Here is a 27940-nt window from a genome sequence, read left to right as displayed (position 1 = left end):
TACTTTTTCTTATTTGTAAGTCGCTTTGGATAAATGCGTCTGCTAAATGACTAAAAGTAAAAGTAAAGTAAAAGGATCGCTTTTATTTCATTTTTCCTGTTTTATTCAAAATATTCACAAACATGCTCACTATATTATGAAATATCTGATATGTGCAATTAAATCTATTTGGTAGTTTCAACACTTTTATATCGACCATGTTAGTTGATCTATTCCGGGTGATGGGCACCGCGCCATGTTAGTTCGCACTGAATCCGAGCTGTGGGATTTACAACACGCAAATTCATCCTCTCCTCCCGAAACACATTAAAGTATGTCTCCGGTAAACTGGGAGAAGAGCAGAGTAAACTTTATAGTTGCCTACACAATCTGTATATGATATCAATAAATGTCGTCAGATTATATTTGTAAGGATCATTATTGCCGTTTCCATAGACATCAGCGTGTATTTTACAAACCGTAAATGTATGGTTTTGCTAGTACTTATATGTATTTAAATGTCTGAAACCTAAAATAAGTATTATATGGTTGAAAACAATGAATATTTGTGATAATATGACAAGCGCTTAGTGCGTCCGCCAGCTCTGCGCTCTGCGCCAGGCAAAGCGCGAAAGCGGATTTAAATTCAGCAGTTGATGACGTGACGCACTGAACGTTCTAATCACACCGGTGTGATCGTACGCTTCAGGGACCAGCCAAGACTGATCACACCGGTGTGATCGTACACGTTAAAGGGTTAAAGGCAGCATTCAAGTAAGAAATGTGTTATTAAAGCTATAAAAGTTATTCGGTCAAGAGCAGTGAGTGGTTTTCTGTTTTTATTTATTGTTTGGGTCATGTTAACAGGGTAGACAACTGTATATTACGCTGCTGTCACTTAATACACAGATCTAATATAAACAAGCAAACAGCATGTTCCTGCTTCCACTCAAAATAGGCATTTTCAAAATGATATAATAAATGATCTGTAGGGTATTTTGAGCTGAAACTTTACAGACATATTCTGGGGACACCTGAGACTTATATTACATCTTGTAAAAAGGGAGACATAACGACTGCGTTTACTAGAATACCAAAACAGGTATTTTAACATAACTTTGTGTGTATGTGAAAAAGGAATCAATTCACTCCATGTCTCTCTCTCTCTGCGTGTGCACACTTCTGGTGTGTGAGGCAGTGGCTGAGCACACAGAAAACAGCGCGCAAGTTAAAATGCTTTAATGTGTAAATTGGCAAGACAGAACTTGTGCAAATGATAAACTTTCACTCTATGATTGTTAAACTTAACAATTTATCCACGAATCACATGCGTGCCAAACCTTTGGGCCTGGTCCATACGTACAGTCGTGGTCAGAATTATTGGCACCCTTGGTAAATATGATCAAAGAAGGCTGTGAAAAGGTTGGAAGATCCAAACATGGTCCATTATAAGATTTCTAACAGAGTCAGTCACTTTTTGATTTTTTATCTGTTGGTATTTGATAGAATCAGTGATGCCGTGTGTCTAAACAAGATGTCCAGGACCTCCAGCAGAAATATAGGCCCACAACATTAAAAATACAGCAGTATGTTTCATTGTACACATGGGGTACTTTTTATCCCTGTGTGCACCAAACCCATCTTGAGTGTTTGTTGTTAAAAAGATAATTTTTTAGTTACATCTGACCATAGAAGCCAGTCCCATTTGAAGTGCCTGTCGTGTCTGACAACAGAATATGCTGAGGATTGTTTTTGGATGAGAGCATTTTCTTTTCTTGATTTTTTTCTTGAAACCCTCCCAAACAACATGTGGTGAAGGTGCTGTTTGATTTTTTTTTTTTTAAAGGTTTTCTGACCCTGAGACTCAACTATTTTCCGCAATTCTCCAGCTGTGGTCCTTGGAGAGTCTTTAGCCACTCAAACTCTCCTCCTCACCGTGCATTAGGATGATACAGACATAGACACACGTCCTCTTCCAGGCAGATTTGTAACATTTTCTCTTGATTGGAAATTCTTAATTATTGCCCTGATGGTGGAAATGGGATTTTTCACTGCTCTAGTTCTTTTCTTAGTCACTTTCTAATTTGTGAAACTCAATTATCTTTTGCTGCACATTAAATTTAATTATTTCCTTTGCTAATTTTATTTAACTTAGTTAAGTAGATTTTACTTAATTCAATACTTACATTTTACTTAAAATTTATGTGTGCAAAAACTTGCAAAATAAAAATTAAGTAAATCTACTTATTGTTTTTTTTTTCAGTGTGGAAATGGGAATTTTCACTGCTCTAGCTCTTTTCTTAAAGTCACTTTCTAATTTGTGAAGCTCAATTATCTTTTGCTGCACATCAGAAATATATTCTTTGGTTTTTCTCATTGTGATGGATGATTAAGGGAATTTGGCCTTTGTTTTCCCTCCTATTTATATTCCTGTGAAACAGGAAGCCATGGCTGGATAATTTCATGTTCATAATCACCCTGGTATGCTCAAAATTGTAAATATGAATGGGAATATACTTCACAGATATTTTACTCAAAATAATTTTTTAGGGGTACCAATAATTGTGTCCAACGTGTATTTGAGAAAAACATTTATTTCATAATGAGATTTTCCCCCATTTTCAATTGTTTTAGTTGAATGAAAGGTTAGATATTTGTGAAGTTTTTTTTAAATAAAAGATCAAAATGATTAACAATGCAGATTTATTTTCACAGCCTTCTTTGATCATATTTACCAAGGGTGCCAATAATTCTGACCACGACTGTATAACACACGCACTACCGGTCAAAGGTTTTTAATGTGTTTGAAACAAGTCACCAAGGCTGCAATAATAGTAATATTGAGAAATACTATTTCAATTTAAAGTACCTGTTTTCTATGTGAATATATTTTAAAATAATTTATTCTTGTGATGCAAAGCTGAATTTGTGTAAATATAATTGGTGGTGCAAATGTAATTTATTCTGAAACAATATTTTCAGTCTTCTATATCAGTTCTTACTTACAGAAATCAGCATATTTGTGATATTTTCCCCTTTAAATAGAATTCCAAGGTGTTTTTTTTACCTAAAGAAAGTGCAATTTGTTCCTAATCTTATAAAATGTTTGTGTTATCTTTCAAATCAAATTCTTAAATTTCATTAATGAATTAAAAAATTATAATAAGACACTATTGGCTGTTACCAATCAACTAAAATCAGTATCAACAAAATTAATCTTTCCACTGCAGAAGAAACAAGCATCTTAGCATTTAGATGCATTTACACAAACAGTTTAATGAAGCTTAAAGGGGTCATATGACGTTGCTAAAAATAACATTATTTTGTGTATTTGGTTTAATGAAATGTGTTTGTGGTTTAAGGTTCAAAAAACAAATTATTTTCCACATACTGTACATTATTGTTTCTCCTCTATGTCCCACCTTTCTGAAACACGTCAATTTTTACAAAGCTTATCGTTCTGAAAAGCGAGGTGTGCTCTGATTGGCCAGCTATCCAGTGCGTTGTGATTGGCCGAATTCCTCAAGTGTGTGACGGAAATGTTACGCCCCTTACCATATTGTGATGCCGTGTCCCGGTGCGACGAGACAAAACCAATAAAACCCATTATAAACGAGGCATTTGTTGCATCCAGTGGGGTCATAATTACTGATTATAATGACTTATACTGTCTTTTTACGCGTTGCGTTACATCGTGCCGCGTAAACATAAAACCATGTTTGCATTTGTGATTGGAGAAACAAGCGCTAATCTAGACTGCTCAAAACTTGCGTTTGAATCATCAGTGGCAAATACTTTAAATATGAGAACTTACAGGCTGTGAGTCAGCATTGTTTGTCAGCATCATAGACTGTATTGGGTCAGCATGCGCGCCGAAGGGATATCTCTTTTATATAACATGCTATTATTAGGTTCTCAGGAGTCCTCTGCATCCAGATTAGCCACGTGGGAACAAGGCCTCGGAGTGAAGATAGATAAGGAATTATGGGAGCAAAACCATGAACAGCTTGTAACACTTCAAAGAGAAAGGAAAACTTGAAATCGCATCATATGACCTCTTTAAATGTATGATGAATGCATTTACATTGCAAAATTACAACTGCATAAATAATGTTATGAGCTTAGTTTTAAATTATTTTTAATATACAAATATGAAAAGTTGGAAAAAATGCAATGATACTTTCAAATATGAGAATAAACTGCTAGTAGGTGGCGGCAGGTGACATGTTAATGAGTGAACATTTGAGTCATTAGTTTAAGCAATTCATTCAGACGCCTAATTCATTCAAGAATCAAGCAAGTGCCTGTCTTTATGAATGGATCACTGAATCATTGACTCAAATGATTATCAAAAATGCTGAGTCATTCAGTAATGAAACACCTCTGTTTGTTGCTCAGAGATTTTTGAATGATTATTAGCCTACTCATTCAAACAGCACTCTCTTGGTTGTCTCATGTTGCTTAAGTAGGCTATATCATGTTATAAATGTAAAAACTCAATATTTACCGCCGTATGTTTGTTCTATGAGTAGTCTGTGCTCATGTGTTTTGATTTCTCCATGAGATTCTCTCACACACAGACAGGCTGCGCGAGCCTCAACTGGTGCGACCTTGTTACATTCACTACATTATTCATTATCAATCATCATTTACAACGAATGTAATAAAATCAGAATCATTCTCACTGAAATTGCTCAATTGCAGTACACAATTTCTTTCCAAATTTATGACACTTACATTCTCTGCTCTTAGTTTTACTCCACCATGTCCCAGTCCGCCACGGTCCTAAGATTACGGCATTACGGCAATTTTGCACCGACTGGAGACAATTACCAAACTGGTTCCACATGTGTATCACACTGATGTATATACAGTCAAACCAAAATTTATTCAGACACCTTCAACATTTCACACATTAGCACTGTTTATTTGCTATAGTTTAGAAAATGGTCATAAAATATGACAAGAACTCAGAGTTAAACCGTGTCAGAACAAATTCATCTTGATAATGTCAGATAACACTTAAAGGTGCAGCAAGCAATTTAAAAAAAAAGCTTTTGACCACTGTGTCGGACCGAGTCCCAAAACACCCTCGCAGCCAACCAACAGTAAGGGGTGTGTCTAGTAATGATAGGGAGAAGAGAGCACAGGATGGATATTAGCAGATTGACTATAGATATCGAGAGGAAAAAAAGATGAAAATTTCGGAGGACCAAAACATTAAAAAGAAGGGTTACAATCAGAAAAGAGGTAGGACCCGTGTAAATATTGGAGCAGCTTTCCAGCGGTGGAGAGAACTCAAGGAGCGGGAAGGCCTGGAATCGGACGCTGAGGTTGCTTTGTTTCTTCTTAAAAGATGAGTTACGTTGATTTTACTCTTACACACAACTTTTCTGTGTTGGCTTTTGCCTGAATATGCTGCGGCCGGCAGGCATAGCAGATTCTGCCATCGACGCTGCCAGGGTTGTGCAAGTACGTGTGGAGCGGAGTTATCAAAATAGGGGTGAGGTCCTGTTGGGGTATGGGTGTGTTTGTTTTGGTGCTTTCAAATATCAACATCGTTTAGCAAAAATTGCTTAGTGCACCTTTAAGCAAAACATGGTCAGGTCAAAGTGTCTGAATAATTTTTGGTCCCAAATTTTTATCAATTTTACTGGTAGTCCACTGTATGAAGAATTTTTGGGTATAATATGTCAGTTTACTTTATTTTGCTATCCTCACTTACATAAATGAACTATAGTGTCCTGTATAGTAAAAAAAATTATCAAAAATGATATCTGGTGTCTGGATCATTTTTGGCTTGACTGTATTTCGCGACAGCAAATTTATTAATTATTTATTATCAAAGTTATTGATTATGAAGGCCCTTTATTCAAAATAAACTGGTAACATTTTTCTCCAAAACCATCTAAAATATTATGCCTGTAGAAATGAAATTTTAAATGCTTTTAATGCTATTTAAGGCCTTAATTTTCACAAAATCCATTTAATGACTTTTAATGCTTTTCAGTGCCCCGCGAAACCCTGTGTGAAGTATTTGAAAACCTCAAACATTGGTGCCTGCTGGTCTATATTTTAGAATAATTTGATTAATTGCAATAGCTTACATGTAACAAAAAAAATGACATTTAATTTATAAAATAACTGTTTAATTTATAGAGTTGAAATTTTAACTTACATATTTTATTACATTCAAATTATCATATGATTAACGATCATATCACAGAAGTTCATGATTTTCTCACCTGCCACTCCTACTTCCCCAGTACCAGCAAGATTAAGGTCAGGAAAGTGTGAAGGGTCCAGAGAGTACACCTGTGATTTATGAGCATTAGGTTGCATCCCACAACCCTCCTAAACAACAGATGCAAAAATAGCTCCATGTCATGGAGATTCTTTATAGGTTTTTACTAAGTTAGCTAGTTTTGTAAACTTTATATGACATCTTTCCATTAAGAATCTTAATACACAACTTTAATGTATAAAAATGTTGCTACATAAAAATCAACAATGCATTTTAGAACAAAGGAGTACTCACAAAAACCACTGATTTTAACATGTCAGGAACAACCATGGGAATAAAGCCCTGTAAAATTATAAGAATTTAAAACAACAATTGATGCATTTAAATTTTAATTCATAATTAATGCATTAAGAAATCGAAACAGTGATGTTTGCATTAAGTCAACTTGAAAAAAATTGACCCAGTTTACATTAGTAAGTTCCATTCACGGGTACAAATTATTCCAAAAAATGAAAACATACTAACCCGTTTCTGAAGAAAATCCATAGTATAATTTTGCAAGGCGAACTGAAGTCTGGCCCCTGCACCTCTGAGGTAGTATGATCTGTGCCCAGACACATGGGCGAGCCGTCTAAGAAGAAAGAGATACAAATGAAAAACAAATAAAAATTATTAAATTAAATTAAAGCATGAGAGAAAGAAAACATCTAACCGTTGTCTTATGATGTCAAGACTCTCTCCAATTTCCAGGTGGCCTTTTGGTTTAAAATCAAATTCTATAGTGGACACAAGACACTATGGTATATTACAATACATCTTGTGGTACACATCAATGAATTTGCAAAACATTTTACCAGGCACTGCCATGATAAAAGTACTTAACAACAAATATTTACATAAAATAACTAAAATACTGTGTTAAACACTGATCTCATTAGAGAATTTCTGTCAACTGCTGCAAGAAATCAGGAAAGTCAAACCTCAAGGTCAATACAAGTCATGATTGCTGCTACTAACCAAACCCTAAATTGTATTTTTGACCAAACAATTTAAGGAGAGGGATAATATGGTTTATGTCAAATAAATTTACCTCGTTTCTCACCAACCAATTCAACCACTCTTGCCTGGCTCTCATCCCCTATTGGCTATAAGAAAAGAGGAGAAAAATAACATTCCTGTTAAGTAAAAGCACACCTTTGCTTTCCTGTTTACTACTATATAAAATGTCCTTTTGAATTGAAAATAAGGCATTTCCTAGGGTTTTCCCCAGTTGTTTTGTATTGTGAAAAGGTGAGCGGTCTCTTACCACACTTGGATGTGTTCTGTTGGGCAATCTTAGGGCACGGCAGTAATGCTCTTTCTCCAGCTCACCCTCTTGCACATACAACTGACCAAGTTTCTTTCTGATTGCTCTACCCTCTTCTCTAGCACTTGTGTACTCCTCTAGCTGTCAAGTACAAAACAGAGAAAGAAAAGAGTATTGTAGAAAAAGTCATGCATATTATGCACAGTACATACTGAAAAGCAGAAACATCACTAAAATATAGTTATATTCAGAGCTTTAAATTCTCAAGTAAATTTTAATTCATTAAAAGATCATATTTAATTCTTCGAACTGAAGTCTAAAAACTTACAGAAATCAAAGAAAGCTGACACTTACACTAGCCAACGTAGATTTGTCATGTTCATCCTGAAAGAAAGAAATGTGAAGAAAAGAAAAAACTGACTAAAGCAAATCTTTATCCAGACATAAATGATGCACATAACCAGTTGACAAATAACAAACAATATCTTTATTTCAACATCAAGATTAGAAGTTAAAGACTTAATTATATGGACTGCTAACTACGCTTTTTGTCCTTTTTGGAGTTTGACACACCCAGTCCCCATTTACTTACAAAAAATAACAGCCAGAGTATACACCAGAAATTGACCATCATAAACAATATTTTGGTAAACTGTTCATTTAAAATGTATTATATGTATAAAGCAAAGAGTATTTTTATGAACTGTAAATAATCACCTTTTTTTGTATTTCCAACCATAACAATCACATTTTAGTTTAAAGGGTAAGTTCACCCCAAAAATGAAAATCTTTATTGGCTAATATTGGTAGTTAATGGCTACCGTCAACTGTTTGGTTACCAACAGTCCTCAAAATATCTTTTTATGTGCTCAACAGAAGAAAGAAACTCATACAGGTTTGGAACAACATGGTGGTGAGTAAATGATGACAGCATTTTCATTTTTGCATAAACTATCCCTTAAAAATTGTTATGCAAGTTTAGATGAAAACATACACTGCATTAATGTACAGTATGTGTACACCTACCACAACAGCGCGGACTTTGGCACTGATCACATTCTTTCTCGTCTCCAAATCTGATATTTCTTTTCGCACCTTCTGTAGTTTCTTCCAGACTGAGATCTAGACACACATTGCATCACACAGATGTTCCATTTACGCTTTCACGTTCATTATATAAAAACAGCAGTGCGAATCACGCAGCAGTATTGTTTTAATTAATGAATGACATGTGATGTAATGTTTTGTCTTTACTATAACTCCGACATCAGCTGCCCGTAGATCCCCTTTCCGATTCTCCACCTCCGCCTTCACTGCATCAGTCTCCTCACACACACGCTGCATGTCCAGTTTAGGTTTGTGACTGTAACCTTCCAGTACATGTTCATACAGACTGCTCCTGACCGGTCGAGAGGAGCAAAGTCGGCAGGACCAACTAAATCCACTGCTGACATAGTGTCTTGAAGACGTAAACAGATAAAAAAGAGCAAAGCCGTGTAGCTGCCCTTACAGAGGACGCCATGCTTAACGTGTTGACAGTTAAACTGTACGGAAGCCGAGAGGATTCATTCCGTCCAAACGCGATTGGAAATATGATGACAGTGAGACTTGAAATAAAATACATAAATAAAATATTCATTAATTCATTTAATAACCGATTCTGACCGCTTATTACACTTTGAAACTCAAAAACTTTCACGCACATTATGCTGTAGTAGTGCTACATTATTTTAGTGGAAAAGGACTTTTACTATGCAAACCCTACAGTCTATGTGAAATACATAAGACTCTTTTTTGTATTATTGAACCATTTGTAAAAGCAGCTTGGCAACAACAATGCATATTTGCATTAGATCAGTGCGATCAGATGCATAACAGAAAAAGAAACAACAAATTAAATCAATTGATTAAATTAAAGTGCTAGGGTTTTCTTGTAAATCGTATTCTATCATGGCAAAAAGCTTTATTGCATTTTTTTATACATCACCTTAAGGAATTTTGTAAAAGAAAGAAACACAAAATACACAAAAACAAAACCAAGGTTTCACTCTCAAGTACTTAGACGTGTGTATATATATAAAAATTCCCAGAATAAGGATATTAATAACCAAAAAGACATCTTTGTTATTGCTCAAAAAAAAGTCCATAAACAATGTCCTTTTGAGAAAACATTCTAAGGCGAGGAAACTTCGTAAACATAGACTTAAAAAAGAAAAGAAAAAAGATCGTAAATATCAAGCCATAATGCTGCATACATACAAAAGCAAAAACAAAAACATTATCAGTAGTTTCAGTATTGTCACAAAATACAAATTTACTGGAATCAAATCCAAATCTTCGTCGTAAGATTTCACTGCATGGATATAAACATTTTAATAATTTTAAATAATAATTATAATAATAATTATTATTATTTCTTTCGCTTTGGGAGCTAAAAACATAAGGATCTCGGTTCCAATTGAAACGGAAGTAAATATCCGTCACATCCGGTAAAGGGACCGCTGAGAAAAGCGGAAGTTAAAAGTGTGTTGTTCCGGCAACAGAGTCCCTCAGCTTGCTTCGACTCCAATCATGGAGCAATGTTGGCAGCTGTGAGCAATAGTTGACATTACTGATCAAACAGTCATTTATTTCTCTCGGGACTACGTTTTCTTTGGGCCAATCCGGATTACCAACCCTTAATAATCTACACGGAACAGCGGTCGTCAGTGTGGATATATCAGGCGCGCGGGTATATGTTTGTGCTCATATGCTAAGGATGGACAACACACCGTAATGAGCCGACCAATTTGCGCTGAAACTACACAGGAAGGTCAAGGCGTTGTGAACGGGCCGAAGAGTGTCAGGCCGTCTGTACCACTGTGGCACCCTGAGAACCTTGATACACAAAGTCGAACTCAAGACACCACAAGCAATACGAGAATATCCATCTCCTAGACCTGTACTGCTGGGGTCAACTCTCTCACTCTCTAATAGAAATCTTCACATCTAATGGTAATATTTACGAAATGTACATGATTTGAATGAGCAAGAGTTGTATGCTCAGTAGGCGGTTTGTATTTGGGCGGAGGGCACGTGCAATTGTGCAGTGTTGTATTAATATGTATTTACACATGGTGCATGAAGAATCAGGTTACTTTGGTAATCCTATTACTAATATTCTGATCATCAAATAGCTTTTGGGAAATTGTATAATAAAAATAATTATTAAAAAAACCTATGGTGATCTATAGGGTATTTTCTGTATGTTCAATCAATGCTTGTATTATATGATTAATCTTATTTTTGCGAATCTAAACATGAGTTACAGAGATTCACTTGCATACCTTTTAAAGCATGAAAGATACAATTTGTTTTGACATACATACATACATGCATGTGTATAATTCAGTATTTTTATTGTATGTATTGAAAACAGCTTTTTAACCTTTATTGTTTATTAATATGTTATGTTTTTGATGAAGGGATTAGAGAAGGAGGACAAAAGTAATTGCTTAGAGAACAGCTTAAGAATGTAAGGGACGAACCGAAGGCCAGCGGAGGTTATGCCATACATGTAAGGGTTACATTTTCACTGAGAAGTTTAGAGAGATGTTGTAAGTTATCTGAGGCACTCAAACCCAAGGCCTCAAGTACTTCTCAGCCCTAGAAACTATAAATGTGACCACAGTATTGTACTGTCACTATATGAGCATCAGATATAAACAATGTACTTTTAAATTAACTTCCTGTCACAGATGAATACTGTCAAAGGTGACGCGGTTACCTGGCGACCACAGCCATGGAAGGATGCTGATAGAGGTGGTGGAGAACCTCTCTCAGATAGCGACTCAGAGGAAGAAGATTTTCCTGATGACTACTCAACTCCTTTGGGGGAATATGTAACTCAGGGTGAGACAACGGTTGTGGTTTTGAACATTGATTGTTTGGATTATGTATACTGCTATTTTAGAATTATGGATTCTATAATGACATTTCTTGTTTCATTCTATACTATTTATATCTATATTCAAATAAAGTACATTTGTAATAAAAAGTCAGATTAGAATTCAATTAAATAATAATGCAAAATAGATGCATTTTCACTAGTGATCATAGACATAGACATCGACATCAGAGATCCAGTTCTGCCATAATGATTAAACTAAAACTTTTCAGTACTTCAAAAACAGCAAAACAATCAAATGCCATTATATTCATCAAATGTGGCAAAGTGACATTGATTAGAACATTGATTAATCATTTAGCCACCTTTTTATCAACCTTGTTTTTCCCTTTGTCATCTCATTCAGGGTTAAAACAGCTGCTTGATGCTCAGCAGTTGTGTGATGTCACTCTTGTGGTGGAGGGAAAAAAGTTTATGTGTCACAGGTGAGTTTTATGTTTTCAGCTTTGAAGGTTGTCTGATTGTCATATTGTACATATTTTTTTTTTTATATATATAACTTGAATCGTTTAAAAAATGGTGTAAATATACACTAAATTGCATGACAAATTTTGTATGTTGATTCTAATTATATGTATTTCAATATTATGATGTACGGTGCCATTCAAAAGTTTGGGGTTAGTAAGATATTCTAAACAAATTAATACTTTAGTTCAGCAAGGATGCAATAAATTGATCAAAAGTGACAGTAAAGACATTTATGATATTACAAAAGACTTTATATTTAAAAAAAAAACTTGTTCTTTTGAAACCCTGTTCTATTCATCAAAAAATCCTGGAAACAAATGTCATGGTTTCCACAAAAAAAAAAAAAACAGCACAGCTGTTTTCATCATTGATAATAAGAAATGTTTCTTGAGCAGCAAATCAATATAGTAAAATGATTTCTGAAGGATCATGTGATACTAAAGGCTGGAGTAATGGCTGCTGAAAATTCAGCTTTGCATCACAAGAATACATTTTAAAATATTTATAAACTTGGTGAGCATAAGGGACTTATTCTTGCATAACAGTCATAACAAATCTCAAACCAATCTCAAACTTTTAAACGGTAGTGTACATATGAAACTATTCTGTTTTGACACATGTGCACTGTTTTTCTTTTTTCAGAGTTCTTTTAGCAGCTGTCAGTCCATATTTCCGTGCCATGTTTACCAGCCCTCTCGTAGAGTCTCGTCTTACTGAGATCCGACTGGAGGAGGTGACACCTTCTGTTATGGAGACAGTTATCCACTTTGTTTATACAGGGGAAGCAGGTCTTAGTCTCGACACAGCAGAGGATCTGTTTGTAGCAGCCAATCGTCTTCAAGTGATGCCCTTGCAGGACCTTTGCTCTAGGTAAAATTTAGATGTGATCCTATTGTGATCGTTCTACCTTGTATCTTGTCTGGCTGATGCTCACATTTTATTTTCCTGTTTGTTAGATTCCTTTTTGAGCACCTGTCTGTGGAGAATTGCCTGGGCATGTACTCTCTAGCTCGTTCACATCATGACCAGCTGCTTCTTCGGGCTTCTTTGAGGCTGGTAGGCCAGCATTTTCCTCGAGTGGCCCGGCGGCGAGACTTCCTTCTGTTGGACCCAGGAACTCTTGGCAGCTTGTTGGAGTCGGATCGATTGGGTGTGGAGTCTGAGACTGAAGTTTACGATGCAGCAAGGCGCTGGGCAGAATACCAGCCGGCTGATCGTTACATTCACATGCCCAATTTGTTACGCCATTTACGCCCTGGTCTTTTCGGCCCTGAAGAGAGCCACCGAATGAACCAAGAACTTGGACCCAGTACCGAGGGCCTGGGAGGACCGCTGAGGCCTAGAGAAGGTATGTTTGAGAAGAAAATAGTCTGTGTAGACCTTAAGCCAAGGGAGGATGAGTCTTTACAGAAAAGGGACTTCACGGTGGATTGCTTCGACCCTCGTACAGGGAAGTGGGAGAAGCTGGCAGCCTTGGGCTCATTGCTTTGTCCTGGCTGCACTGCTGTCGGAGGTCGACTGTTTGTGGCGGGAGGCATCCTGCGGAGTGGCGAGGTCTCCTCAGCACTTCATGAGTACGATGTCGTGCTGAACCGCTGGATCGTGCAGCCATTGATGGCTGAACCACGTGCGATGTTGGGTCTTCTTGGCTGCGGAGGTTTTTTATACGCTCTCGGTGGCTGTAACCGAGCAGCATTTCTGGACACATCTGAAAAATTTGACCTTAACACGCTGACCTGGGCATCAGGACCTCGTTTGCCATTGCCATTGCGTTCTTTTGCTTGCTCTGCCCTCCGCTGTCGTCTCTACTTGCTTGGCGGTACCACACTGGAGCAGAGCAGGGCTGTGGTGCATGCTGGCGTGCTTGTATACCACACAGTTACAAATACCTGGAGCCGTGTCACCCTTGACTCTGGCGCCACCTGCCTGGCTGGAGGCATAGCAGTACGTGGCGGCGTTTGTGCCATTGGTGCTTGCTTGCGTGATGCCGCCAAGTTCCTCAATGGCAACTACACCCAGGCAGAACCACTAGATGCCACAGGACGAGTGTTGTTCTTCCGAGAAGGACGGGGATCAGGATTAGAGCGGGAGGTGGCGGTTGGAGTTGAGCGAGGGGGTGGCGGTAGTGACCGTGCGCCTAGTCCGGTGGTTTTTCCAGGTCTGCCAAGGAGGATTGCTGCCGGAGGTGTGGCTAGATGGAAACGCAGGATATATGTATTGGGTGGTGAGAATGGATCGAGATTTTATGACAGCGTCTACTGCTGGAAACCTGGCTGGCGAAGTTGGGTCCAAAGACGGGAGAAATTACCTGGGGATACAGGAGGAGTTAGCCAGTTTGGATGTACCACCCTTAAGTTCCCAAAAAAACACATTTTAGCACGTCTTCGGGCTGCTCAACAGAAACGTGGGAAGGAGAAACGACCGACCCGGTCGTGCAGAGTCATGCGGATCGACAGGACAAATCAGGAAGTGTGATTTTCAATGAGACATATGGGTATTTTGGAAACATTTATGCACCTACTTTTACATCTTTACTCTTGGTTGATGTCTAGATGTTTTGAATTTCATTCTTTCATTTCTGCAAGCTGAACGCAAGTTTTTCTTTGCTAAGTATTGACAGAAAGTATATGTAACATTTGGATATGATTTCAGAATGTTTTGCTCTTAATAATGATAATTCTTCATAGATGCCCAAATTTGATCTTAGAAATGGTATCATCTTGGAGAATGACAAAATGTTTGAGTCACAGCAAAAAAACAGGTTATACATATGTTTGACTCAATGAGTAAAAAGTCTTTTGGACCTTTTTGCTTAAAGTTATTGCTTTGAGGCTGAATGTAGTTTACACGCATTAGAACATCTAGATTCGTACCATAACAGCAGTTGTTACTACTGTAAAGTCATAACGGCTTAATTTTTATCTTTTTTTTTTTTTTTGGTTTCAGTTTTGTTTTTTGATGACAGTGTGGTCAAATTACACTTATGCTAAACAGCTGTTAAGCAACATCATGAGATTCTTCCAGGGTTTCCATCAACCAGCATTTTTATGCCATATCCCAAAATTTGCATGAAAAATTCTGGATGGAAAAACCATTATGTGAATAAAATTCGCATAATGTGCTTAATAAATGTATACACTTCGCTTGAGGTGGATGAATTATTATTTTTTTTTTAGAACACATGCACATAAACTATGATGGAAATACATTTGCAGATTAAATTGTTAGATGTGCATTCAAAAGACATGTCTTTGCCTCGAAATCATATGACTGAATAATTTGCTTAGAGAAGTTTCTCTGGCCATTCTGAAATTTTACATTGTAGGCGATTGCTAGCATATGAAGTTTGTAAGAGTGTTTTATCTGTGCACTCAACCACAAGAAATGTATTACATTTAATAAAGGAGTGGCTTCTATTGGCTACAGTTTCCATTTTTGTATTATTTTTATTTCTCTTGAACAAATGGTCTGAAAACAGTGTTTTATTTGCAAATTGTTTTTGCTTTATATTTTGTTTCATCAAATGCAGTCTTAACTAAGATGAAGACCCAGATGATAAACACTGATGAACAACATTATGTAATTCTAAAGGATGTGGCTATTCAGATTTAATGTGTTGCAAACTCTACTGTATTTTAAATCACCTTAAGATGAAATGTAATTCACAAATGCATTTATTATACCTGTCCTGAATTCATGCTAAGTTGATGCCAGAATCTCAAGCTCACACTATTTTTTTTTTTTATGAGATAAATGAAATCAAGAGAAACACTTTCTCTTTGACTGAAATTTCTGTCTTTTAATTTCACATTATTGAACTAGCATTGAACAATAATGCAACAAAACATGAGTCTTAACATTAACACAATCTATGTTACAGTCCTTAAGTAAATCTTGTGTGATTTTTGTGGTGTTGGGCATCTCTGGAGGACACCTCTGAATGACGATGACATAGTGATTCATTTTCTGCACATCGTTGTAACGCACTCTTCAGCTTGCCCTCAAGGAAGTGGGTCAGTATAGGTATCTGGAGTGCTTCAATGGCATCTTTTTGGGTTTAGCTGGTCATCTCATCTGAAATGTTTTAAAGCATATACTCGCAATAGAAACCAAATGACTGCTTTTTGTATGATTGATTTTGTCAATTTTGTTTCAATTTCTAAGTTATTGTAATTTTGTCTTACAGTAACATTTTCTCCGAGACAAAGAGACTCTGTATTTTCATCTGATGTCAAACCGGTCTGTTTGTTTTTAAAGACCTAGAATTGTCAAATATTGAACATTGTTTGAATGGAAAGTCTGTGCTCTGGTTTGCATTAAATAAATTGAACAGATGTTACTTTGTTGCTTGTCCTGCAAATACAAGTGAGTTGTGTGCATTTGAATAGCATTGCAATAGTGATAATGTCACACACCACAGTGCAAGATTATTAACCAGACCTTAGTGACACAACTGATGCATTCACAACCTGATCATCCATGAAAGCGTTTATCTCTCCTCTTTTTAGTGATTTCCAAATAAGGTCGGAACTGTAACTTTTAATGTACAGACCAGTGATTATTAATCAAGTGCCATTTTTTAAGCCCATGAATACTAAAAAATGTTTTAGGTGTTATATATTGATGAGAAATACAAACTTTAATTTAGGAAAATTGAATAAAATGCAAAAAGCAAAATCATGTAGCACATAATTTATCCTGTTACTCTAATTATCATGATTGTACAGTACTCTAAATATGGATACGGAATATGGAAAATTTAAGTCAAAATTTCAGGAGTCTATTTTAATGCACGTAAGGAATAGCATAATTAGTACATAATGTTATTACTTGAAAATTACTTTAAAAAAGTAATTGAATTTTTTCATGATGACACATTTTGAGTAGTCCGCTCAAAGGTTTTTCTCTGTTTTTGAAAAACACTAATGCTTTCTCATATGCTTTTAAAATAATTCTATAATTAATCATTTATGTACTACATTGTTTTGTTTTCTACTAAAAGTACCACAGCATAAGCTATTTTTCATGATGACACATTTTGAGTAGTCCGCTCAAAGGTTTTTCTGTTTTTGAAAAACACTAATGCTTTCTCATATGCTTTTAAAATAATTGTATTTTAATAGGTGTAGGTTTAGCATTTAATGCCTAAAACTGTTCAAGTCTTTCTTGAGTGGCTAGTAATAAGTTAATTATTGTTGTTAATAATATTCCTTTATCAGCTTTTTTTGTCATGTGGGCAAAGATCGTGGATTTCACCCTCAAATCCTGTATGAAGAAAAGTAATCCTCCTCAAGTGCCTCATCTGTTGGATTTGTTTCCTGTCTTGTCATCTCGTAAATGATATCGGCATCGTGTCTGTCTCTCTTTAAAAAATGGAAAACACTACAGCGAAACATGTAACCATCAACAATCCAGCTGACATCAGTGTGATCATTGCCTACTTTTTGGTGGTTATTGCAGTAGGAATTTGGGTTAGTGGAAAACGTGTTCTTATGTGTTTTAAAGTGGCAGATAACTGTGAATTGATGTCTTTTAACAGAATTACATTTTGAATTTATGATTTTTTCCCCCCCATGTTAGTCTACATTTAGGACTAATCGTGGCACAGTAGGTGGCTACTTTCTTGCAGGTCGGACCATGGTATGGTGGCCTGTGAGTATTTAATAATTAAAAGTCTAATTAAAAACTTCAAAAAAAAAAATGTTAATGTTAAGTCACACACTTTTGTGGCAATATCTACCCTCTACTTGTATGAAAATAAAAAGTGTGACAAAATCTAAAGTTTTCAATACTTATTTTAAAGGTTTCTCCTTTTTCTATGTATGTATTTCCCACACATGGCACACATAGGTGGGGACTTCTCTTTTTGCGAGCAACATAGGCAGTGGTCATTTTGTTGGTCTTGCAGGAACAGCAGCTGCAAGTGGAATAGCTGTTGGGGGTTTCGAATGGAATGTAAGCTAGATGTTTAAATATATATATATAAAAATGTGCTTTGTCATCTGTAAAATTGAAATCAGATTGTGATTTGTTTCACAGGCATTATTCATTGTTTTGTTGTTGGGCTGGGTGTTCGTCCCTGTTTATTTAACTGCAGGGGTATGTTCATTTTTCATAGTGATATTTTAGATGACAAATATTTATTTGAATAATATGAGTGAAAGAAATGTATATATCCATTTTTTTTTTTACAAAAGGTGATTACAATGCCGCAGTACCTCAAGAAGAGATTTGGAAGGACTAGAATTAGCTTGTATCTTTCTGTCATTTCACTTTTACTTTACACCTTCACAAAGATTTCTGTAAGTATAAATACATGTCTGGATAATATAAAACACTTTAATCATAATTTCCTTGTTACTCACAAGAAAGGGCACCAATTCACTCTCTCTATGACTTCTCCCCTCCTCACTGAGCGTAGGTTGACATGTTCTCAGGAGCAGTGTTTATACAGCAGGCTCTTGGCTGGAACATCTATCTTGCAGTGATTGCCCTGCTCTGCATAACAGCACTCTATACTGTCACAGGTAAAAACAATCTCTTTCCCCGCTATATATTTTTTTGCACCTTTGTCAGACACTTTCATCCAAAGGAACTTTGAAGATTGAAACATTGAATATATACGTTTGGTCAGATTTTTCCTGGGAATCAAACCCATGACCATGGAGTAGTTATATATTATATAGATATTAAATAGTTTATTTTGGAACAAATCATCTATTGAGCGCCTTCGGTCCAAAAAATGTGTTAATATTTGACATGCAGTGTCTCTGTAGGAGGACTGGCTGCGCTGATGTATACAGATACTGTCCAAACCTTTGTTATCATTGCTGGAGCTTTGTGGGATTGTGGGATTCTGTAAGTACCAAAAGTTGGATGATTTACATATGATACAACGTAATGACATTTTCCTTAGAAAACACAGCATGTGCTCTTAATTTTTTTCCCTTAAAGTTTAATCACTAACCATCTGAAATGTAAAAAAGTTTTAACTAGTAGTATTAAAGTCAGGTAAAATAGGACCCAATGTACTGTTAATATGGAATTATTTTCAATATTGATTTTTCACAGGTGTTTTACACGTATTTACACACTGAATTTTGTTGTGGTTCAGGGTTAAGGAAATGTCCACAAATTTAATGGATAATATGGTGGCAGAAAATTACTAGCACCTTTTTCATTTTCCTACAGTTTTTTTTTTCTTACATTGTAGTAAAAACTTTTTTAAAAGTAAAATATATTGTATGTCTAAGTATTCAGTACAAACTTTTTGTATCAAAGTCATACTGCACCTCATAAATTTGCAAAAGTTGACTCAACGAAATGACATTTAAAAATAAGTACTTATGTAAACAGAATATCTTAGTACAACTGAAATAGTATATTATAAACTGATTTTTGTGTTGTCCCCCATTTGTCAATAGCTTTCTATGAAGTTGGAGGATACGGTGCTTTACTGGAGAAGTATAGTTTATCTTTGCCATCTCAGAGGAGTTTAAACATCTCTGAACATTGTTACACTCCACGCGAGGATGCCTTTCATTTACTTAGGGATCCCACGACTGGGGACCTGCCATGGCCGGGCGTGTTATTTGGCATTGCAATTATTGGTAGCTGGTACTGGTGTACTGATCAGGTGAGGACAATATTTTAAGGATAAAGAATTCTAAATATGTAACTCTTGTCATCTCCGTTGCTTAATTTTTCACATTACATTACATTTTGTACTCTGCAAGTAATTGTGCAGCGCTGTTTGGCCGCCCGCAGTCTGACACATGTAAAGGCCGGATGTATATTGTGTGGGTACCTGAAACTGCTCCCTATGTTTCTCATGGTGTTTCCAGGGATGATCAGCAGAGGGCTTTACCCTGGTATGCACTTTAATTTGAACATATTTAATACCACATGTCTTTATAATTACAATCTTGATCAAGGAATACCAATATAAAAAAATCTAATCAAATTATATATATATATATATATTAGATGAAGTAGGTTGTGTGGAGCCAAGCATCTGTAAGGAGGTGTGCGGCACAGCAGTTGGCTGCTCCAACATTGCCTACCCCAAACTAGTGGTTTCTGTAATGCCGACAGGTAATTAACATAATTTATTTTTCCAGTGTTTTTAAATGATTATTAACCCTTATACAGAATTAATATACGAGTTTAACTGAATTAACAAGCTGTTCGGTTTTATCATCTTTCTCCTCTAATCAATCCCTAAACAGGTCTCAGAGGTTTAATGCTGGCAGTCATGTTAGCAGCTCTCATGAGCTCACTAGCGTCCATCTTCAACAGCAGTAGTACCTTGTTCACCATGGACATTTGGACTCGTATCCGGCCTCAAGCTAGAGATAAAGAGCTCATGATTGTAGGAAGGTTTGGAACCATTCAATTTATAGCTTTAATAATTCTAATACAAAATCTGCTTACAACCCATTGATGGTTGTGTTTAGGAGCAGAACTTTGTGCTTTCTTTTTCCTAAAAATATGTTTTTGTACAAATCAAATTTTTGCATGAGACCGAAAAAAAAGAAAAAAAGTCTTTCTCAAACCTATTCCTGAATTCCACCAAACATGGAAACTACTATAAAGGAGAGGAATATTATTTATCATAATTAAGTAATTATACATTTGAGTTCAACTAATGTCCAAATGCACATAATATGTGCACTTCTATTATTTTCATTGTTTGAACACATTAACATCTGTGACAGGGTGTGGATACTCTGCATCGTCGCCATTAGCATTTGTTGGATCCCAGTTGTCCAGGCAGCCCAGAGCGGTCAGCTGTTTGATTATATTCAATCTGTGACCAGTTACTTAGCTCCACCTATTGCAGCAGTCTTTTCCCTTGCCATTTTTGTGAAGAGGGTCAGTGAGTCAGTAACTGTAACCTTTATTTTGTAGTGCTGCTCTTCTTCTGCACTGCTATTCTGGTGCTTTTCATTAGCAACAACACTCCACCCATAGAGGACAAACATGTAAGATGTTTTAGCTACTGCTGAAGCTACTTGAGGATACTTCTCTATATTAATAACATTTACCTTTTCTCTTTGCCAAGCTCCATCGCCTTGTCTTTACCTTACGCCATTCTAAAGAAGAAAGGGTCGATTTGGACTGGGAAGAGGAGGAACGAGGAAGGAAAGCTCGAAGAGAGGCAGAGGAAAAGAAAAAGGTCGTATCTGAGGAGGATCAAAGTAAGATGATTTAGAGAAAAATACTTTTGTAGATAAAATTTATATTTTTATGTATGCGTAGGTTTGGGGTGTCTACTTCTGCTCCTGAAGGGCCACTAAAGTGCAGAGTTTAGCGCCAATCCTAATTAAACATGCCTGAATCATCTAATCAAGGTCTTAAGGATAACAAAAAAAACTTCCGGGCAAGTGTGTTAGGCAGGTTGGAGGAAAACTTTGCAGAATCTTTGGGCCTCCAGAAGCAGGATTGGACACCCCTGGTGTAGGTCAAACTACATTCTTTGAGTAATGGCATACATTTTAATAATTTGCTCTCTGCCTTAGTTGAACGTGGTGACCGATCCATAACGATGAAGATCATTGGCTGGCTTTGCGGCATAAATGATACTCAGGCTCCAGAGCCCACGGAGGAGGAAGTGAATGAAGCATCAAAACAATTACCTGACATAAGTGAAGACCCACTGTGGAAGTATTTAGTCAATGCTAATGCCCTAATAATGATGTCTGTGGCTGTTTATTTTTGGGGTTACTATGCATAAAGGCAAAGCACCGATCATAGTAAATAAATCAGTGTTTCCCATCCATGGTCTTAGGATTCTCCTTAATCAAACACATCGGTTTCAACTCATCAGTCTGGAAACTTATGAAATTAGTGTTTCATAAATTACTGTTAGGACTTCTACAGGACCAGGGTTGGGAAACACTAATTTAAATTCTATGAATTCTTCATGTCGGTCTATAGAGTCTGTTAAAGGGGTCATATGATGCTTTTTTAAAGATCATTATTTTGTGTATTTGGTGTAACAGAATATGTTGACATGCTTTAATGTTCAAAAAACACATTATTTTTCAAATACTGTACATTATTGTAGGTCCTCTATGCCCCGCCTCTCTCAAACGCTTTGTTTTCTACAAAGTCCCTCCTTCTGACAAGCGCAGTCTGCTCTGATTGGCCAGCTGACCCAGTGCATTGTGATTGGCCGAACACCGCAAGCACTCGTCGGAAATGTAACGCCCCTTACCATAATCGCGAGCTTCATCTTTCAAAATAAATGTAAAGACAGAGCCCGAAAGGGGAACAGAGTCGCGTGACAGACACAGTGATGAAGCTGGTATGTGTTTGCAGTACACAAGCCACGGTTAAGACAGCTGACTCCACTGTGATGTGACCCTGTCTCTCTCTCACACACGCGCGCGTGCACGCACACACACATGATGCGCAAAACTCCGCATTTGAACAGTCAATAGCAAATACTTAAACTAATAGCAAAACATACTTACAGTAGCTGATTCAGAAGTGCCAGATTGTCATAGCAAAGTCAGAATTACCTCCTCTCCTAGGTTCACGAAACGGTCGTCCATAAAATGCATTGCTGTTCTGTTGTAAGTAATCTTAATGCATCTACTTTCGGAAGGCCAAGTAAAGTGCTTTTGCTTTCGCCTAGAAACACACAGCGTCTCCTTGACATGGCTGCTTCAACACTAACTGCGGTTACTGACACCATGCCTTCTTTCTTTGCGTGCACATTTCGGCATCATTATGCTAATATTTCCACATAGTGGGGTAGATATGTGGGGGCGTGTTAGAACGAGCCGTTTTAGGGGGGCGTGACAGAGAACTAACTTTAATAAAGAATATCTCTTTGGTTTTGAGACTTTAGTCTTTGCAACTTCAGGGATCTTATCTATGCACAATCAGCTTGTAACACTCCAAAGACAAAGGAAAACTTGAAATCGCATCATATGACCCCTTTAATCAATGACTACCTGATACCATGTGTGAAAATATTCATTTAAATGGATCATTGAAAATGAAATGAAATCATTTTAGAAGTTTCATTAAACAAAAGAAATTGGACTGGTATGTTGGATTTCACTTTTGAGATGTTGACACTGTCAAACAGTAAAGATACCTCGTGTTTAAAAGAATAGTTTACCCAAAAATTTTAATTTGCTGAAATTTTTTTCACTTCCAGGTCTTCCAAGTCATCCAATTCATTGGAACAGATCTGGAGAAATTTAGCATTTTATCACTTGCTCATCAATGGATCCTCTGCAGTGAATGGGTGCCATCAGAATGAGAGTCTGATAAAAACATCACAATAGTCCACAAGTAATCCATATGAATCTAGTTGATCAATTCTGGCTAAAATACGAGTCATCCAGTGAAAAAGTCCATATACATTTTGGACCGTTTTCACTTATAAATAGTGCTTGATCTGTTCATTTTTCTCTCCTGATTCAGACAAGATGACTTTTTTCACTGGAGAAAACAATATTATGGATAAAGTATTTTAGCTGGAAACAACGGTTTAAAGTAAAAAATATCTTGATGGATTTGTTTCTTACAAACACACAGCTTTTCACAAAATGTTAATTGATAGACTGGAGTTGCGTAGATTATTGTGATGTTTTTATCAGGCTCTCATTCTGACCGCATCCATTGCAAAGCCAAGTGATGTAATACTAAATTTCTCCAAAACTTTTATGATGAGGAAACAAACTAATTTACATGCTGGATGGATACCCTGAGGGTGTTCGGTAGATTTTTATTTATGGGTGAAATATAAATAAGGGGTGTTACTGAAATAAGAGCTTCTGTAAAAAGCTCTGTTTTTCTTTATTTATTATTTAACTTAATCATTATAATGATTTTTTTTTCCTCCTGTATACATAAAAGGTGAACTATGGAAGGTTTTGGGTAAAAATCCACAATTCCAATAAGTAATAGCAAGACAAACAGAACAACTCCACAATTAACTTGCAATTTTATATTTCAACCACAGATGGTGATAGAGGACAGAGTTCCACAGTGCACCTTTTATTTAAACCTTATACACACCAAGTAAAGCCATGAACACTAGGGATGTAACGATTCACTCAACACACGATTCAATTTGATTCACGATTTTGATTTCACAATTCGATTTTCTCACAATTTTTTTTACAAAATGAGATTGAAGACATTATACAGTAAATTAAAAGGTGTCGTTTTATTAGGCTGTTGCTGCACATTTCTTTGTGAAATTGAAATATAACAAAACTAATAAACTGGGGTTTAAAACAAACTCCAAATCAAACAAGTAAGTTACACAAATAAAATAAATCTCTTAGCAAACTAAGGCTTTGTCTGTGCTCTTTCCATTTAAAATTAGAGGCAACCACTGGATTTGAATCATGATCCAAACAAAGATGCAGCATACATGCAGCATGAGTAGTTTTTAATCTAAATTAGACTGTATAATTTCGAAATTTGGAGCAAAAACAGAGTGGTTTGACTTTAGTTTTGTGAAACTATACTACATAAAACATATCTGAACGAAAGAGCAGACAAGCAGAATGAGCTGCAGATTCACTCTCTGACAGCAGGTGGCGCTTATGAACAGCAATGATACAGCGTTTCCTGGTTTACCGCTGTAAATAAAGCAGAGCTGCGCTTATGAACTCTACTTTAATATGCATTGTTCAGAGGCAACTCAGGCAAGATGAAAAGAAAATACAACGTAAACTTTTCTAAAGATAGTCAGTTCCCCTCAGAGATACATTCATATAAACTCCTACTCCAATTGTATCGTGATTTGTTTGGCATCTCAACCGATTTGCATCGTCACATATTTGAATCGATTTTCAACCGGCTTGCGGTTAATCGTTACATCCCTAATGAACACTGCAAAAAAAAAAAACTAAATGTAACAAAATAATTTATAGAAATAAATTTAATTACAAATATTTGACTGTTGAAGTACTAAAACACTTGAACAGAAATAGCACCGACTCCAGTTTTAAATAACTTTAATTCACTTTAGAGGCAAATATTCCCAAAAGCAGATTGACGGTGAAACCTATAACGGTCTCCCAAACCAGAAGGATCAGCATAAATGTTTCTGTTTGTAAGATTTCACAGACTGGTGGAGCAGGATGAACAGGGTTAAGGCTAGAATCAGGTTTTGAGTTGTCTTGTTCTTTGTTGTTTTTCTTTCAGCCACATGAAGCTAATTACTGCTTTGGCAAAAGCTGCTTTTGCCAACAAGCACACAGACAGCCTGGCAGGCAAATAGATAGATAAAAGGAAAGGTTTGGTCAAGAAATAAAGACTGATTTCATAAATCAATTTGAAGTCCAACAACAACAACAAAAAATACTATTCACTCACATTCACACATAAAACAGAAAAATCCAACAAGCAGTCAAACTGTTGATTACAAAGTGACATCAGGAATTTATAAAGTGACATCATTTTGCGTGCTTTTGACCAAAGGGACAGCAAATTAAACTTGACAACAACCCCTGAAATTAAACTTACAAGTCCTGTGCCTAGCCTGCAGGGTTTTTAGTCTTTTTTTTGCAAGGTTGGGGTCAGAATCAGAGCTGGTCTTCCAAGATTGCCATAAGAATTTCTAACCAATTCAGAAATACATGTAAAGACTAGGCCCATGCAGCAGACCTTATTTTTAACCAGCATTTGTTTTCAAATTTCAGAACATTGGTCTGCGCATGAAGAGACAGAGAATTAACCATGGTGCACTGATAGGAAATGATACTGACAATGATAACAAGGTTAATAATCTATGACAGAAGAGGCAAGCTCAACCATAAATAGTACAGTGGCATGAGGTTTCAGTAGAGTGAAAACAGGGAGAGAAAAGACAATCCCCTGACAATCTCCTTTACCTCCCATCGTCTCTTTTGGCGCGGGCCTGAACCAGCTCGCATGGCTGTACCCAGTTGTTATCGTGTAGCCCAACTCGACAGCCAGGTGTGTCCTTATCTGTGCGCCGACAACACATCCAGTAGGAGCGTCCATAAGGCAAGTCGTGGTGGTAAGGTTTAGGGTGCCAGCGGCAGAGCGACACATCTCCCCGCTCATACTGCCGCTTGCACTGCTTGCAGGGGTCATCACGGTACAGCGGGTCTTGGTTCCAACGAGAGTCTGTAGCACGCACGCCGTAGGTCTCGATCAGGGTTTTGAAGTCATGGCAGGTGCATTTGAGGGCAGCTAACGAATGGGTGGGCAGGTAGCTGAAGATATTGACCATGATGTGGTCTGGAAGCGAGAGCATGTATTGCCGTGGTTCCAGAAGCCGCTGGATCTGAAAGCGAATCTCAAGGAAGTCATGGGAGACATGACGGTAGAGGCGGCACAACGGAGGATCAGAACAATCATCCACAGTTGACAGTGGGGAATCTGGCCTCTCTACGGTAGCCCCGACTGGCCCATTGTTGTTTGCACAGTCTAAAGACCCACTGTTTACCGCTGAGCAACTCTCATCTTCAGTAGCTGGTGACTGCAGAAAAAACAGCTGGCCAGGAGGTGGATCCTCTGAGGCATCAGTTGAATTAGCTCCATTGGGCATAGCAAAACATACAGTCTCTTCTTGAACATTCTCTGTACTGTCCTTCCCATAGAAGACACATTGGTCTACTGCACCCGTGACCACAACCTCAACGTGGAAGCCAGTCACCCTCTCTCGAGCAACTGCTGCCTTCTCTCCTGAGGCAGGGTCTTGGTTAGGATCTGGCGTTGTGGAGGAAGGCCTGTCAGTGATGCCTTCTCCAAGGGAATCAGCCTTTGGTGAGCTGGCCAGGAGGGCACCTGGATCTCGAGATGAGGGACTGACCAACTGGTAGAGGTCGCAAGTGATCTTTTCTTTGCTCCTGGTTCCTGCTTGCCCCCCTCCAACTCCACAACTCATGAACATGCATTTGGGCCGGCCAACAGGCTCAGACTGGGTGCGAGGGTCCAGACTTGACACCCGGAAAGCAATCCGTACTTCCCCTCGTCCATGACTTGGAGCACCACCCACAGAATCACCAGTGTGAATGCGGTCTCTTCCATTGAGCTCAGGCCGCAAAGTCGTACTGTTGAGATTCTGCTGCTGAGATTCAAATTGTGCAACAGCCTGAGCAACCCGTCGGGATTCCTGCTGTTGCTGCAGCAGATCAAAGTCACTTTGAGAAGATGGTGCAGATGAAGGGGATTCTGAAACTATTACAACAGGTTTCTGAAGTACTGTATAAGGACTAGTTTGTCCTTGCGCTACCATACCTTGAAGAGCCAAGGCTGTACGCTGTTCTACAAGGGCCACCATTTCGGCCACAGAGAGCAAATCAGTCTCACTAACTCCAACACCATTCTCCGTCAAGTTGGATTCTGTGGGTACATCAACGACAACATTTTGAGCTCTAGTGGGAGGGTCATAAGAGGAGCAGCGACGACGGCGCTTGGCCTTGGTACAATCAGTAGCCCAGTTTCCCTTAACTTTCATGGCACTAGGCCTGGGAATTCCAGCACCATTACACTGGTGAGCTACAAAGAAGGCAATTTTCTCCTTGGTGTTGCCTGGTTTAATGACATACCAGGTATCAAGCAATACCCTGCCATCCTCCATCTGTGAATTCGGAGAGGGTGAAGCAGGTAGTGGTGGAGCCAGAAGGGTAGATGAAGCATCTGGTGGAGTGTTTTCAGTGCCAACATCCTCATCCTGCTCCTCACTGACTCCATGGGTCTCTAAGGTTGTAAGCCCCGAATCATCAGCCTTGCAGTGGGTAGCAGCTGTTCCATTGCAGATTGTACCATTGCTGTATGGCTTATTCTGGGAGTAGGTGCCAAAGGGGCGAGGGCACCACAGCCGGATGTGGGAAAAGGTGTCACGGTTCATTGTGAGCCCATGGGGAGCATACCTGCCTCTATGCTGGGCAGCTACACTGCAATTCACCACTCATTCTCACTTTTCAGATCTGCAGGCTCCAGCCGGACAGATTACTCCATCTGAGGACTTAAAAAAAAAAAAAAAAAAAAA

General features: G+C 37.6%; 3 protein-coding genes and 2 pseudogenes across 4 annotated transcripts in view; 2 read left to right on the top strand and 3 right to left on the bottom strand.

Annotated features, from left to right (window-relative positions):
• The window catches only part of LOC107749668 (serine--tRNA ligase, mitochondrial-like), a 12480-nt pseudogene extending 3429 nt beyond the window's left edge, over window positions 1-9051 (bottom strand).
• Window positions 9052-10040: 989 nt separating this feature from the next.
• Window positions 10041-15592, top strand: LOC107749656 (kelch-like protein 5). Of its 2 annotated transcripts, XM_016564817.1 has the most exons (6): window positions 10041-10523; window positions 11267-11420; window positions 11822-11900; window positions 12586-12813; window positions 12900-13291; window positions 13394-15592. In XM_016564817.1, the coding sequence occupies exons 1-6, from the start codon at window positions 10521-10523 to the stop codon at window positions 14416-14418; spliced, it is 1881 nt and encodes a 626-aa protein (XP_016420303.1). In that variant the 5' UTR covers window positions 10041-10520; the 3' UTR covers window positions 14419-15592. The 2 variants fall into 2 exon arrangements, with proteins under 2 accessions (XP_016420303.1, XP_016420302.1); XM_016564816.1 differs by having other exon boundaries at window positions 12900-15592.
• Window positions 15593-17184: 1592 nt separating this feature from the next.
• LOC107749667 (sodium/glucose cotransporter 2-like) lies at window positions 17185-21783 on the top strand (annotated as a pseudogene).
• Window positions 21784-24916: 3133 nt separating this feature from the next.
• Window positions 24917-27913, bottom strand: LOC107749655 (F-box only protein 46-like). Its single transcript, XM_016564815.1, has one exon. It carries the CDS (start codon window positions 27797-27799, stop codon window positions 25808-25810), a length of 1992 nt encoding a protein of 663 aa, XP_016420301.1. The 5' UTR covers window positions 27800-27913; the 3' UTR covers window positions 24917-25807.
• Window positions 27901-27940, bottom strand: part of LOC107749660 (F-box only protein 46-like) — a 13991-nt gene continuing 13951 nt past the window's right edge. The window contains exon 3 of the mRNA XM_016564821.1: window positions 27901-27916. Coding sequence (XP_016420307.1) covers window positions 27901-27916 — 16 coding nt within the window. The remainder of the gene's footprint in view (window positions 27917-27940) is intronic.

Source organism: Sinocyclocheilus rhinocerous, unplaced genomic scaffold (genome assembly GCF_001515625.1).
Source record: "Sinocyclocheilus rhinocerous isolate Xijiao unplaced genomic scaffold, SAMN03320098_v1.1 scaffold1101, whole genome shotgun sequence".
In the NCBI taxonomy this organism is placed as follows: domain Eukaryota; kingdom Metazoa; phylum Chordata; class Actinopteri; order Cypriniformes; family Cyprinidae; genus Sinocyclocheilus; species Sinocyclocheilus rhinocerous.
Note: the sequence above shows the minus strand (reverse complement) of the source record. Positions and strands in the feature narration are given on the sequence as shown.

Excerpts from the sequence above, each read along its gene's own strand:
- LOC107749656 (XM_016564816.1), top strand. Across the intron at positions 11,421-11,821 it reads GGGGGAATATGTAACTCAGG|GGTTAAAACAGCTGCTTGAT; the intron begins GTGAGACAACGG and ends CATCTCATTCAG. Across the intron at positions 12,814-12,899 it reads TTGCAGGACCTTTGCTCTAG|ATTCCTTTTTGAGCACCTGT; the intron begins GTAAAATTTAGA and ends CCTGTTTGTTAG.
- LOC107749655 (XM_016564815.1), bottom strand. The coding sequence starts at position 27,799 with ATGAACCGTGACACCTTTTCCCACATCCGGCTGTGGTGCCCTCGCCCC.